Below are 14,502 nucleotides of genomic sequence, written 5' to 3' on the forward strand. Positions count from 1 at the left end.
GGGACCACAGTGCCTGCGACGGGGGAAAAAAAAAAGAGAAGGAAAATAAAGCACAAGACAGAAAGAAAGAAAATGCATCCATCCGAGAAGTGTGCTCTCTGCGCCAAAGTCTGAACACATAAATGGAGGCTGGTGAATATTTGATGGTGCAAAACACAGAATATTTAATATTTCAAAAGAGATTTTGTCCTAGCAGGAAATAATGTGCAGCTGCTGTTTGATTTCAGAAAGAAAAGAACACAATGAGATTCAAAAGAAGAGCGTTTTACAAAAAAAACAAGAAAAAAAAAACARGCTACACAGAAGTAACAGCTGAAGATTTAGAGATAGTCACGATAGTTTTGAGAAGAGTTAGATGCAAGAAAATRAAGCTAAATATGCAGAAGATTGTGGTGGAGGGTGGCTCATGTTGGCTGTTATGTGTGCAAGACGCCTCTGGGAATAAGTAGACTAAGTGCAACGGACCTTTGGAGGCAAACTGATGTAAAAAACTGATGTATCAAGATGTGTAACCTTGTTCCTTCATGCACCGGTAAAACATTTTCCCAAAAAAACGCTCTGCACAGCCACATAACAGATGCGCTACCTCAGCAGACAGATGGTTTGTACCAAATTGGCCTTTTCTTTCCTTTTTCCTCTTTTCAAAAAGGGCTTTAGTGTTGACATGTGAGAATAGGAGGGGAGGCAGATGCTTCCTGCTTTGTAGTCTTTCCATGTCACTGGCGTAATTAGCCATGCACAGACCTCTGCTCTGTGGAGCCACGTGTGTGTGCGTGTGTGCGTGTGTGTGTGTGTGTGTGTGTGTGTGTGTGTGTGTGTGTGTGTGTGTGCGTGCGTGCGTCTGTGTGTGGAGTCGCAGCTGAGCTCTGTAAAGTTGGCTAGCCGACTAAGCCCAAAGCCATCCAGCGCTGACTGGGACTGGTGAGAGGGTGAGTCTGACACAGTCGCGTCACGCCACTCCCCGGCCACAGACATATGTGATGGAAAAACACGTTAGGCTGGCTGAGAGGGAGGGAGCCTATTGTGTCATGTGTTCGCAGACGGAAAAACATGATGTGTCTTTTACGGTAAATACGAGATCGTATTCTGGTTTGTGCTTGGTATTWAAAAATTTTGAGACCCCCTAAKTCCATCCRCGTCAAACTACATCTGGATTTGACTTCTTCACTGCAGATTTGTTGAGATTCTAGCAATGAACAAGTGGTCTGGAATAAATCGGGCWTTTATCAGAGAGACTTGGCAGGCAGGTTTGGAAAAGACAACTTGCGTCAACATGAGGAAATGGAAAGCTTCCTACATGCATGCCATCTGCGCAAGAAGCAGCCTCGTCGGTGGCCTTCAGAGTCCCTAACAAAGGCAATAAATGCTGCAGTTAGTCCAGTTTTTTCATTCAGTTTAAACAATTATGCACATGCTCACATTCTTCTCTGTTAAAATGACTTWAAGGMTCTCCAAGAACAAATTAGACTGGTCAACGTTCACACTGAAATGCAGGAGTTTCAAAAGAATCCACTGTGATTTCATGAGACAAACCAACACAAAGTTGTGCAAATATGTGAAGATGAATTAATGTCTTTCAAGATTTTTCTTTTACACCAAAGATCTGTAGAGTGTGGTGTATTTTTGTTAACTACACCTGAAAGGTGATACTTTCTAGAATCACCTTTCGCTGCAGGGACAGCTGCGGGCCTTTTGGGGTTTGTCTCTACTGGCTAGAAACTACAGTTTTTCGTCTCTTCTTGGCAAGATAGTTTAAGCTCAGTTAGATTTAAGAATAAAGAGCATTTTACAGCAAATTCTCAATTGGATTGAACCCAACTTTAAACTGGATCTCTGATCTGTTTGCTGTGTTTGTTAAGTTTTCCTAGAATCTCCATAAAATATGTCACAGTTTGTGATTGTACCATGGCAAAATGTGAATATTTTTGCAATGCACTGTGAAACCCATGTTTTACCACTATCTGCAATTGATGTATAGAGATCTTTATACAAACATTGAGCTGTTTGCTCACTGTTAAACTTGTCAACTCAATTCTCCTGAGGTTCAGCAGTTCTGGTTTAATGATCTAGCAGATCATTTTGGGGAAATTCTCCTCGATCAGATGGATTTTTCTGCCACATCATCAGTTTTAGTTGTTTAATGTTTAATGGATTATTTATTTATTTTTAATAGTCACCGTTATGGTGAAGAAAACACGTAGATGAAGTACTGACTCAACTTTTTACAATGTAAAGAATTTTGGTGAAAATCAGCTGAGTCTCTTCAGCACGTATTTTTTTCTCTCAGTTCATTCATCTTGCCTCTCCAGAGTAAGGAATGCAAACACACCTGTCACTGCGAAGGGGGCGGTCCTAGGAAAGGTATGTTGTCACTTGTTTCAACTCAGGCCTCACTCACTGACAGTGAACCACCGAGGGAGACGATGGCTCTGAGGTGAAAGCCCTTCAACGTCTGTGGAAATGGAACTTTGGTGAGGAAAGGAAACAAAAGCGACGGTCCAATCATGACGTGGAGGAGCCCTCTGGCCCTGGTGAGGGATGCTCTGCAAGGTCAGAGGGCGCGGGAGAGGGAACTCCGCAGTTTAGTGTCCAATCTGCCCTACGAGGGACTGGAGAAGGTGAAGCAACCCAATCGCTTCTTCCTTTCTAACGCCATCAAAACCACAAAGTACTCGCTGCTGCTCTTCCTTCCCATGAACCTTTATGAGCAGTTTCACCGCTTGGCAAACCTCTACTTTGTGGGCTTAGCCATCCTGAACTTCATCCCCGTGGTGAACGCGTTCCAGCCTGAGGTGGCCCTGATCCCCATCTGTGTCATAATGTTGCTGACGGCCCTGAAGGACGGTTGGGAGGACTTCAGGAGGTACCAGTCGGACAGGAAGGTCAACAACACGCCGTGTTTTATCTATAGCAGGTACGTTCTCGTGTTCTGAACGCTCATGCATGATGTGGCAGGTGTAAACCACATCAGCACATCTGTTTCTGATTCCCTGTATGTCTGCATCTGTGAATTTCATCGCCTCTGTGTCTCAGCACACCTTTGGGAATTTTCGACTTAAAAATAGAGAATGCGTGGGAGATTATACAACGTTTCGCGCCATCACAGTGAGCATGTTTGATGAAATCCTCATCTGAGTGTTACGTAAGCAGAGACAGTAAGGTTAGCTGTTTTCTATTTTTGAATGGCTGGTGAAAAGGAGATTCACAAAGGATGGTAGACATTCTCACACCTTTTTTTATGCTGTGAACTAGACAGTGCAAGAAGAGAAGGACTGATCCACTGAATGATTATAAACTAATCCTGGACATTTGTTTCGGTTGATATTTTTTCTTGCAACATTGTTGACATCTCACTGTTGTGCTAGCATTTGTTTCAAGTCATTACGATTGTGTTGGTCACGAGTGAGCAGCCCTCCTAAGATGTTTTCAGTGGGGAAATCCACGACAAAATTCTGGAGAATTTCCAGAATCCTCCATCATGGAGGATAAAGTATGGTCCTAAGAAGTGTGGTTACAGGATTCYCACTGGCTCTAAAATCTAATCTCAACGTATCTGCATGGAAATTCCTACAMATACATTTTCCTTACAAATGTGTCACCATCTGGGGTGAAATAAAAATTAAGGAAATCAAGAAAAAATGATACAAGAAACATCAAAATGAACCCAAACTACATTTTCTTACTTTTTATGCTGGGTGCAGAAAGCTATCAAATAGCTTGAAAAGCTTTAGAYGAGAGAAAACACAGATGATTTCATCCAGTTCATGCAGAAAAGACGGCAGATTTCATGCAGAGTTGATTCTGACACTTGTGCAATCAAATAATTAGCTTGATCAGGTCCACTAGGGTCCTTTGAGTTTACTGGAACKCCTAAACTTCCATCGTAAAGAGCTGTATATATAAATGTTTCCTCAAGCAACTCAGGATTTTCACATCTTTTCATGTATAACATATAGAAACCAGACTARAAGTCATTCGTTTAGCCTAGTCATCTTTGACTGTAGATCCTCGCGTGGAATGCAGTCAGACGATAGAAATTTGGCCCCAATTCCCATCTGTTTCCCATCAAGTAGTTTTTTTCTCATTGTTGTTTGAATAGTTTTAGGTGAAGCATGAAATGTTTTATCCTATGGGTCATCAAATACTATTTTTTTCCCATCTGAAACCCTTGTCAGTCAAGTGGTGCTTAGGCACGGCAGCTCTTAATAGTGCTGCTAAATGCTATTGTTTTCTGTGCTAGTGCTTAACTGCCTGCACGTAGAGGACCTTCATAACCAATTACCACCTCCACCTTACAAGCATTTTGTTGTATTCAGTGTTGTTTGAAAGAGTACATTTGCACATAGACTGAAAGTTAACACATAGTTTCCCCCAAAGAAACCAGATACACAAATTCCTTTAGTTTTAAAATCATTTCTCAAGTTAAAGTTCATTCTGAAACTTTCACTAATTTGATATATGAACTCACTTTGCAGAGAAAAATTTCTTAAAATGTTTTTTTTTTTTTTTTGCTTTACACAAAATCATCCCAGTGTCATCTGCTGACTCACCCAGATGTTATCTTGTCTGCAGTCTGTGTGGAGTTCAGCTAATTTAACCTCAGGCAAAGGCTTCAGACTTTGTGTTCAGATCTTAAAGCARCCTTGATGTTTTYTGTTTCTTAAGTAAGCCGACAAGCACAATGTCCCAAAATGCTGAGTTATTCATACRAAACGTGATTTATTATTCTCTAACTCTGGTATTTGGATTACCTTTAGTGCTACTTAAAAGAAATCGTGGTTTAAATTATTCAAGGGGTAAACAGAATAACTGATTAACTGTGATGAGCAAGCCACAGTTGAAAAGATGAATTGTTCAAGCAAAAATGATTTTGCTTCAAACACAACATACTTCTAGTGGTCATTTATTTACTCTGAAGTTGAACCCGGGATCTGGAAATAACATCAAACCCACTTAACTGTGTTCCAGTTGGAAAACCAGTGGGACCTGYTATCTGCTGTGTGCTCTGATGARCTAATTATGTTAGCTCTACAAGCTAACTGCAAATTATATTTTGTATTTTATTTAAAGCAGCACTATATCAGAAAAGAAAAACAATATGTTTTTGATGTCATTTCTGAATGTCAAAATGATGTGATAAACCAACAATTACCTCACTTTTTATTTATTTTCTTTCATTACAATGACGTAATCACTCTTTGTAAGTTTTAGAAAGAGTGTCATCATAGATAACAACAGATCTGTGTATTACTGCCATGCAGAATTTGATGGTATTTGAAATATAACCTCAGCACTAATTTTATCTATTTAAACACCAAAGAACCTGTGAGAGATTGTGATAAGATTTTATGTGATACAAACAGTTTATCACCACAACTAACACTCTGTGTGGAAGACATGGCAGCCATGTTGGATTTTTATGATTGGAGTAAGTGAAAACTTCCACTTTCCCTGTTGGCATCCTTCATCCAAAATACAGTGACCGTAGATTTGAACTCAAAGAAATTCCTCTCGTTTTAATGTTTTAAAATGTCGCTCAATATAATAATAATCTTAGTAAAGTCAAAGCTAACCCTAACTTCCTTATATTTTATTTCCACTTACATATACTTTTTGTAGTCTCCTTGACTAGGATTATTTAATTTTGTGGTTTCTGAATGTCTGTCTAAGTATTTGTATGGTTTAGGCTTATTTTTTTATTAATATTCATCCTTGTCCTGACAGTATATTGGGTTATGCGTGCTGAGATAAAGAGAAAAAGGTAAAGAAATAATTGTGTTGGCTTCTGTTGATATTCTCCTGCTACCTTTTAAAATTTGTTCTTTGCTCAGTTTCCTGCCATGACTAACCATAACATTGCTGAAACTCTTGAGTTTAGTAGCTTTTTGACCTGCCTGCATCTTAGGCTGGAGTTAAGAGTGTTGAAGAAAAAATTCATATTTTTTTCTCATAAAAAAAATATATGAAAAGCGCATTAGAAAGAACTCCAGACATTTGCAAAGCAGTAAAAACAAAGTGGGAGCGCATGCAATTCATATCTAAGCTCAGATTGTCTGACGCACAAAAGACATTTTTGAAAGTACAGTAACGTATGCAAGGTGACAAATGTGACATCCTAAAAATACAGCTGGCTCCCCTCCTGGCTTTGTTGGGAGTGAGGCGTGTTGTTGAGTGGTAACTAGCCCATCAGGTTCTACATGCAGGGCAACATACTTTCAACGTTCTGTTGCCGGTGCTCAGTCAGCTTGATGTGCTGGTTTTTTAACCATACTGCAAAACACTCCTTGAAATCTTGAAACTGTTTCAGTTCACAAAGTTCAGAAAAGTTCATTCACGAAACGTCTTTTCTTTCTGTTCTCTCCTTCAAACACACAGCAGATTTATCGGCTGATCCAAAATTACCATTTCCTCTTTACGGTTAATGTTGCTTTGTTTCATTGCTCATTTTTAAATGTATTTTTGATAGCAAATTAGGTTAGAAAATAATTTGAACAAACTATACAGTCCTTCATGTTTCTGACTGTACCAGTAGTACCACTGAACTTTCCTACAATTATTTAATATCTACATGATTTTGCTAAGTCATTATGATTAGTCACCCTCACTGTGCAGCAGTGACGTGCGGTCAGGGGAGGCAGAGCCTCACCTGTCATCATGGAAAAATAATATATAATATTATATCATTTATATTGCTATTTTCACTCTGTGATTTTGTACTATAAAGTATCTATTTTTTACTTAGCTTAACCAATTTTGATTAGTTTTTCTTCAAAATCGCTGGATTTTCGCATTTTCCCATTCAAATCCTCAGAAGCGAAGCTGGTGTTACGTCAATCCGCCAGCTGAGCCTCACCTGCGATTGCGCAACCTCTCGCTAACTGCACTGGCTGACAGCATGTTCATCCTGTCTGTACGCGGTGTTACGTCAATCCGCGCTTCCCCATCACATACGGTTCCCCCTGCGTCTCCTTACCGCTCCGCCCCGCCCATGCKGCAAAATACTATTGATATTAATTACTATTTGTTTCCCGTAAAAACGTGAAGAAAGTGACAACTTTGCCGAAACATGTTGTTTGAGCTTTCACGGTGTCCGTAGTTCCCTACGCGCGTGCTTCCTCAGTGCTCAGCACGAGCACGCGCGTATTTTGCCGCGTGGGCGGGGCGGAGCGGCAAGAAGACGCAGGGGGAACCGTATCTGATGGGGAAACGCGGATTGACGTAACACCGGCAATAAAATGCCTAAGAAACATTTAATATATGGACTGATTTTCCATAATTTCGCTTATGTATATAATGTATAGTGTTTTTTGTCACTAACTGTGTGTGTATCGTGTTTTGTGTTTGTGCGATAAGAAGCGGCAGAGATCAGACTCGAGGTGAGGCAGGCAGTTCTCTTGCCTCACCGCTGGGGGCGATCATGTTCCCAGATATTGTGACTGCACAACTGCAGAGTAAGACACAGTGAGCTAGGCATAGAGCTAGCCACACAGTAAATAAGTAAAGTACAGCGATATATTTGTTTTCTTCTCTCTTCCGACGTCAACACGAAAGACTACATTTCTACACTTAAACAGTTTTCTAAATTGGATTTTCAATTGAAGCAGGAGATGATAACTAAAGGAAGACCAACACCGGAGCTGAAAGTTTTACTTCAAGACAGTTTGATGATTCTCAAACGGAGTAGAAAAGACATGCCGAGGATAGACTTGGCTTTGGATGAACGGATATTTTTGTGCAGAATTAGCGGTGCATGGATTTCATTGATATGTAAAGGAAAGACAGCAATAAGGTCTTTTTATTTAGTTCTTTAATGAAATGTGCGTTTTGTGGGCTACAGTTTATGTTTAAATAATTCAGTAAAGTAGAAGCGGTATCTACCACAGCAGTTATTTATTAATAAAACATTAAGCCTAAAACGTACTACAGCAACAAACTAAATGTTCTGTTCTGTGTGCAAAATTCTTGAATGTTTTTTGGTGTTAAATCCTAAAACATGAAGTGGCATTGTTGTCAGTTGCTATGGCAACGAGTCTGCGCAGCTTGGCGGGCGAATACAGATCACTTTGCTGTGGATCATAGCACGAAATTAATACCTACATTTTTAAGTTTCACAGAGTTAACGCGGCTATGGATGATAGGTAAAAGATTAATCTTTTTGCCCCCCAGCGTTGTATGCATGCGCGAAATTTCCGTAGGTCCAATAACATGGATGGTGTCCAAGTCATAAGTCAGTGCCTCACCAGCAATGAACCTCACCGCACGTCACTGCTGTGCAGGTAATAACAATGTCACCAGGTGAGTATGAACTAGAGGTGTGCCTATTTTATTATCATTTTAAATTTACTAAGAACTCGTTTTTCACCCCTCTACAAAAACAATTTTTAGAAACCCAAATGTGGGCTTAATGCCCAAATTTTAAAGGTTATTTTTGCTTGAAGGTTATTTCTTTTCAAAAGGCACTTTTAATTTGACAAACGAGAGCCATCAGGACGTATATTCTAATTTATTAAACATGACTGTGACTTCTCTGACTATAGGAGGGAGAAGCAATATGTGGAGAGACGCTGGAAGGACGTGCGAGTGGGAGATTTTGTGCGGGTAGTTTCCAATGAGATCGTCCCAGCAGACCTGCTCCTCCTCTATTCATCCGACCCTAACGGCGTTTGCCACATAGAGACGGCCAACCTGGACGGGGAAACCAACCTGAAGCAGAGGACAGTTGTTTCTGGACTTTGGGCAGCGGTGAGAAATATTGCTGACTCGTTCTGACATTACTTACTCATTGCTTCTCTTGTTAAATGTCAAAGAGGGAAACAAAAGTCAAAAAACATACCAGTCAGTCCACATACATTAGAGCTTACATTTGGATTGCAGGCAGAAGGATTCAGATGTAATTGTGTTGTTGTTCAAGTTTTGGTGAGCTGAAAATAAAAGGTATATATTCGTACAGAAACAAGGTTGTATTGTGTTTTATTTTYCAGAATCTTGGATTTGAACCGGAGAGCTTCAATTCGGCTGTGGTGTGTGAAAGGCCCAACAACAATCTGAATCATTTCAAGTGTTTCGTGTGAGTATTAAAATGCACATTTGGCGTAGATTTAAAAAAAAAAGAAGCTATTCTTCCGAACCTTACCAAGAAGCATGAAAACTAATTCCGACCCACTCACTGGACTTCTCAATAATAGCCGACACRTCATTGGGGCGGTAATAGACCATAATCGATTTTCCCGGGCACCACAGCTCCTACAGGCGGTCAGCTCAGGCTGTTCATTTACAGACATAAAGCAGGGGAGCTCTAATGGGGAACATGTCAGCAATAATGAATATCTAACAAGGTCTGACAGTAAAAACGATTGTCACTTTCCCTCGCTGCAGAGAGAAACCTGATAAAGACAAGGTGGGCGCCAGCATTGAGAGTTTGCTGCTGCGAGGCTGCACAGTGAGAAACACGAATCACGCTGTTGGCTTTGTGGTGTATGCAGGTAATTTCGCAACTTGCTGATTGCCTTGGCCTTCAATTTTTCAACAGGACAAATGATGCATGTTTGGTTTTGTACCTTGACTTCACTGAGATTCAGTTTATTTAATCCGTGTGTTAAGCTTTGCTAAATGTGCCGACGTAAGTTTGATGCTTGCTGCTAATGCAAGGACGAAGCCAAAATTACCAAAACAAATACAAAAATATGTAAATATTTTAATTCAAATCCTAACAGAAAGGCAAAAGTATCAGGATAATATATTTAATGAAAGCTGTTAATGCATTGTTTCTTTTTATTCAAACTGCTTCCTTATTTATTTTTTATTTTTTTTAAATCTAAATAGCTTGCTTATTTTTTTACTTCTGTACTAATATCAGCCTGAAGATATGATGAGGATTTTCATCAGTGTTTGAATAATTGCCTTCTTTTGAAATTKTCAAGGCCATGAAACCAAGGCCATGCTCAACAACAACGGGTCGAGATACAAGCGAAGCAAACTGGAGCGGAAGCTAAACGTAGAYGTCTTCTTCTGCCTCATTCTCCTCTTCGCCATGTGCCTCATCGGAGCCTTTGGTAATAAATCACATCACTTAAATGCGAAGTCGSTGTGTGACGTTAGCTTCTTGAATTAAACCATGCTCAATTTGATCATATGTCTAAACTCATCCTTCACAAAGAGAGAGAAAGCAGGAGGGATGTGATGAGGAGTCCAGGTTTCCTGTCTGTTTGATGATGAGAGCAAGTCATTGGAGCTGTCTTCATCCATGCAGGTCACTACTTGTGGTTGGAGTCACTGCCAGGTGTGCCCTCTTTCCTGGTTCCTGACAGCAACGGTCACCTGGACGTTCCCAGTCTTGAGAGTTTCTACATGTTCTTCACGATGATCATCCTTCTTCAGGTGTCAGACAGACATCACTCAAATACGTTGTTCCAACTCAGTTTAAACTCATTAAGCTAACTCTTTAGTTCTTGTCCACTTTGGKTTTTTTTCCCACTTTGTCCTCTCTGCATTATTTTCCACTCATCGTTCCTCCCAGATCCTGATTCCCATTTCTCTCTACGTGTCCATTGAATTGGTAAAAGTGGGTCAAATCTTCTTCATTACTAATGACATCGATCTGTACGATGAGGAGACGGACAGTCGGGTCCAGTGCAGGGCTCTGAACATCACGGAGGACCTYGGGCAGATTGAATACGTCTTCTCAGACAAGACGGGCACCCTCACTGAGAACAAGATGGTGTTCCGACGATGCTCCGTCATGGGAACCGAGTATCCACACAAAGAAAACGGTAAGGAGACATTTAAGAAACCAAGATGATGCTCCTTGCTCAGCTTTTTATGGACAATTCTTCTGGAGGATAATTTTAAAGTTTGTGGGAATTCTAAATGGTCGCTCGATGAAGGAAAATTTCAGTAAAGAATTTCGCAAAGCACATCCAAATGTTATTTTCCAGGCAAATATTACTATTTTATAGCACAATTCAGTAGCTCTGTTACCTCCAGTTGTTATAAAATTTTGTTTACATCAAACTTAACTTAACCCCTTCACTGTTATGCTCAAAATGCTTACGTGTTATCCAGTGGGTCTTCATGACAGTCAGAGGGTTAAAAAAGTAGACTTTGTAATTTCACCTTGAATTTGGCTTCTGTCTTTTCAAGATGCTCCTATTGTTTCTGACACTCTGCCTTTCCCACATCACCACAACAATACTCCTCCATTATGCCATTTACAGTCATTCTTAAGAATGTTGGAGTGAGAAGTAGCTTGTAAAATAAGCTCAGCAGATGTGCAGTTCTATCAGGTGTTAGCTCATCGCTGCTGCCGCTAGTCTGAAGGAGCTGAGTTGGAAAGGCGCGGAGGGGAAGGCACAGAACTATATGTGTGTGTATGTATATACGTTTTATGTCTCTGTTATGACTAAATGTAGTTCAAGGCTAATTTGACAAAATCTCTGCTGCCTCCCAGCCATCCGCCTTGATGTCATTGATGAGCCTGAGTCTGAGGAGAAGGTTATCTTCAACCAGAATCAACAACTCCCACGAACCAGGTGGTCCTTGGAAGCTGAGGGCATCGGCCCGGCAGACGCACAACAGCATGGCAGAAGGCGCAAAAGCGAGGTGGCAGCGAATGCACACAGCGATGTGGCCTTCAGCAGTCCACTGGTATGAAGACCACACGCTCATTATGAAATTACAGGTCGTGTGACAGGGGAGCACAAAGACACGACATTACATCCATCGTCATACTGGGCTACGACATCTCATCAACTTTTCAACCTCGTTTGCGCATTTTTAGGATTTAAAATTCACACATTTTTAATCAGCAAGAATATATATCAAACTTTCACAGCATATAAATCTGCCCAAAGAAAACCTCATAGTGTCAATCTGTTTACCCAAATCTGACTCATCCCTGAGTCAAGGGCCTCGTGGTCCCTGTCCCTGCCGCAGATGGTCAAGCTTCTCGGTGTCAGCTATTGCTCAGCTTTGCCCCTGTGTCTGTGACAGGACATATGGTCACACTGAGTACCATTTGGCACAGACTACCAATGTTACATCAACTGTAAATGTGCACTATAGATTAGTCATAGGTGTTTAGACATACAGTATAGTTTCTCTGTATCTATTTTAATCTACAGAGCAAAGGGGAGGAGATACAGAGACAGAAAAACGCAGCATGGAACCCATTTTTACTCCTCCTCACGCTGCGTCTCCAGCAGAGTAGAATGCCTCTATGAATAAAAATATAATAATGCTGCTTTCCTCTTCTCAGCCTCCTCAGCCTTTTAAGCCTGCCTTATCCATGGTCAAACACGACTGAGTGGAAAGTTTCAATGAGAAAAACTTTCTCCGAGTCTATTACGTCAGCTTTGGGAGAACTTAATGTAACTGAGACATGGTTTATCAGCACCCAGGCAGTATTTAATTAGCAAACTGATTAACTTTTGCTCCTCCAGGAAACTGAGGTGATTCCAGACCAGAAGCTGCTTCAGCAGATTAGCAGAGCAGAGAGCAGCGGTGGCCACAGAGACGGCAACAGAAGTTTTGATCCTCACATGGACTTCTTCCTGGCTCTTGCCATTTGCAACACCGTTGTTGTCTCAACGGAAAATGCTCACATTCAGAGGGTGAGTTTATTGCAACTGACCTGCAAAACCATGAATTTATCTCTGTTTTAAACAATCAGTATCCTGCAATTTCAAGAAAAAAACTGAAAACTGGCCATTCGAATGTGCCGTCTTCTCGTGTCGAACGGAAAGCAGATGTAACAGCCCTTTGCAAAAGCATCACGGTTTTCTCAGTCACTTCGGTTCATTTCTCAGAATAAAATTTTAATTCTTAAAACTACTTATTCAGGTCATTCTGTCTCTTCTGCACATCAAAAAAGCTGTTTAAAATTTCTGTGAAGCAAGTGATTATGTACAAAGCTCTGCTTTTTACTACAATTTCAGTTGCTTTTGTCACGTCGATTTAAATGTATTATCTTTGTTGAATTGTCTCGACCATCACAACATTTAAGCATAAGTTCATCATATAAGTCTTAACATTCAAAATATTRTCACATTATGTCAAGCATATCGACACACATATTGTCCTATGTTCCCATTTCTACTTTTGTTTATTGTTTTTCTTGGATCTCTGTATTGCTGTCTTTTCCTTCACAGTGACATGATCTATCAACTAATTACAATTCTAACAGTAAAGGTGTAAATCTGAATCTTCCCATTAAGAAATATCCCACAAATACAAATTACATTATTTGTCATGTTAAGTTTTAGCTTTAATTTACAGCAGAACATCCATAAACTGACACTGTCGTATTAACAACACAACTAAACAGTTTGACTGTCTTATCCACAAACGATGAAATGAGGACTTGAAATTCTGATGGACCTGACATGTTCGTTGACACGAATATTTACTTTTCAGAGACGAACAAAGGATTTTAAGAAAGTGAGGGACTCTGCATTCACTTAGTATTCGCAAATGTCGAGGATGGTTCCGGAAATGCATCAAAGTGACTGAGAAAAACTGTAATAGCTCTGAAACCTTTCTACGTTGTGTCATATTACAACCACAGACTTGAATGAATTTATTGATTATTTATGTGATGGATTAAAAAAATTAATGTGCAGAGAAAATAGACGGCCTACATGGGTTTTAATTTGTTTGTGCTTTTTTTTTTTACAATGTGTTGTGCATTTATATGCAGTTCACTTATCGCTGATTCCCCTAAATTATGTCCGGTGAAGCTAATTTCCTTCAAAAGTCAACAAAATAATAAAGTCCACTGTTGTATAATGTAATCTTGGTACAAATATAGCAGGCAATAAAGATATCAGGGGTTAATTAGAGAAAATTAGTGAACAAACAGTATCATGGAGCTCAGGTAACACAGCAGACAGGTCAGGAATAATGCTGTTAGAGATGCTAGTTATAAAATTATATCTGAACATTTGAATATATCTCTGAGCACTGCTTAATCCACTATCGCTGCAGAGGAAATCCATTACTCAGGTCAAACAATCTGCTAACATGACAAGCACTAGAGGTGCACTCCACAAATATGCCTCTTACAGAAGAGTGGCAGAGAAAGCCATTCTAGGAGAAAAGCCATATAAGAGCTATTTCCACTTTACCACAAGCCATAGGGGAGAGAGCAACGATCGGATGAGAACAAAACTCAGGTTTCTGGCAAACCCTGAAATGTTCACAGACATTCTTCATCCATTCTGAGTCATCATGAGGTATTTACAAGATAAGATTGGGTAAAAATTAAATATGAATTCTGGCAGAGGGATCGCCAAATGATTTACAGGTGTGACTGTTATGAAAGGTGGTTCTACTGTGTCTTGACTGTCAGAGATTGGATACAAATGCGTTCCCTGCTTTTTATGTTTCTTTTTAAATTTGGAAACAGTTTTGAAAATCATATTTGTTATTTTGTGTCAGCAATAAAATACAAGCGTCAAAGTACATTCGAAAGGCAGTGAGTTTTTCAACCTTTAAATTTTATATATA

At 40.0% G+C, this 14,502-nt stretch overlaps 1 protein-coding gene across 2 annotated transcripts in view; it reads left to right on the forward strand.

The window, feature by feature from the left end:
* The first annotated feature begins 2,385 nt into the window (after positions 1 to 2,385).
* The window catches only part of atp10b (ATPase phospholipid transporting 10B), a 19,728-nt gene continuing 7,611 nt past the window's right edge, over positions 2,386 to 14,502 (forward strand). Inside the window, exons 1-10 of one of the 2 annotated variants that reach the window (XM_008420043.1) lie at positions 7,704 to 7,789; positions 8,167 to 8,276; positions 8,538 to 8,742; positions 8,982 to 9,067; positions 9,376 to 9,482; positions 9,921 to 10,052; positions 10,250 to 10,377; positions 10,517 to 10,769; positions 11,447 to 11,643; positions 12,438 to 12,608. In XM_008420043.1, coding sequence (XP_008418265.1) covers positions 8,173 to 8,276; positions 8,538 to 8,742; positions 8,982 to 9,067; positions 9,376 to 9,482; positions 9,921 to 10,052; positions 10,250 to 10,377; positions 10,517 to 10,769; positions 11,447 to 11,643; positions 12,438 to 12,608 — 1,383 coding nt within the window. In that variant the 5' untranslated portion in view covers positions 7,704 to 7,789; positions 8,167 to 8,172. Of the gene's footprint in view, positions 2,915 to 7,703; positions 7,790 to 8,166; positions 8,277 to 8,537; positions 8,743 to 8,981; positions 9,068 to 9,375; positions 9,483 to 9,920; positions 10,053 to 10,249; positions 10,378 to 10,516; positions 10,770 to 11,446; positions 11,644 to 12,437; positions 12,609 to 14,502 lie in introns of those variants that run through there. The other variant, XM_008420042.2, reaches the window with a different exon arrangement.

This window comes from Poecilia reticulata, linkage group LG10 (genome assembly GCF_000633615.1).
Source record: "Poecilia reticulata strain Guanapo linkage group LG10, Guppy_female_1.0+MT, whole genome shotgun sequence".
NCBI classification, from domain to species: domain Eukaryota; kingdom Metazoa; phylum Chordata; class Actinopteri; order Cyprinodontiformes; family Poeciliidae; genus Poecilia; species Poecilia reticulata.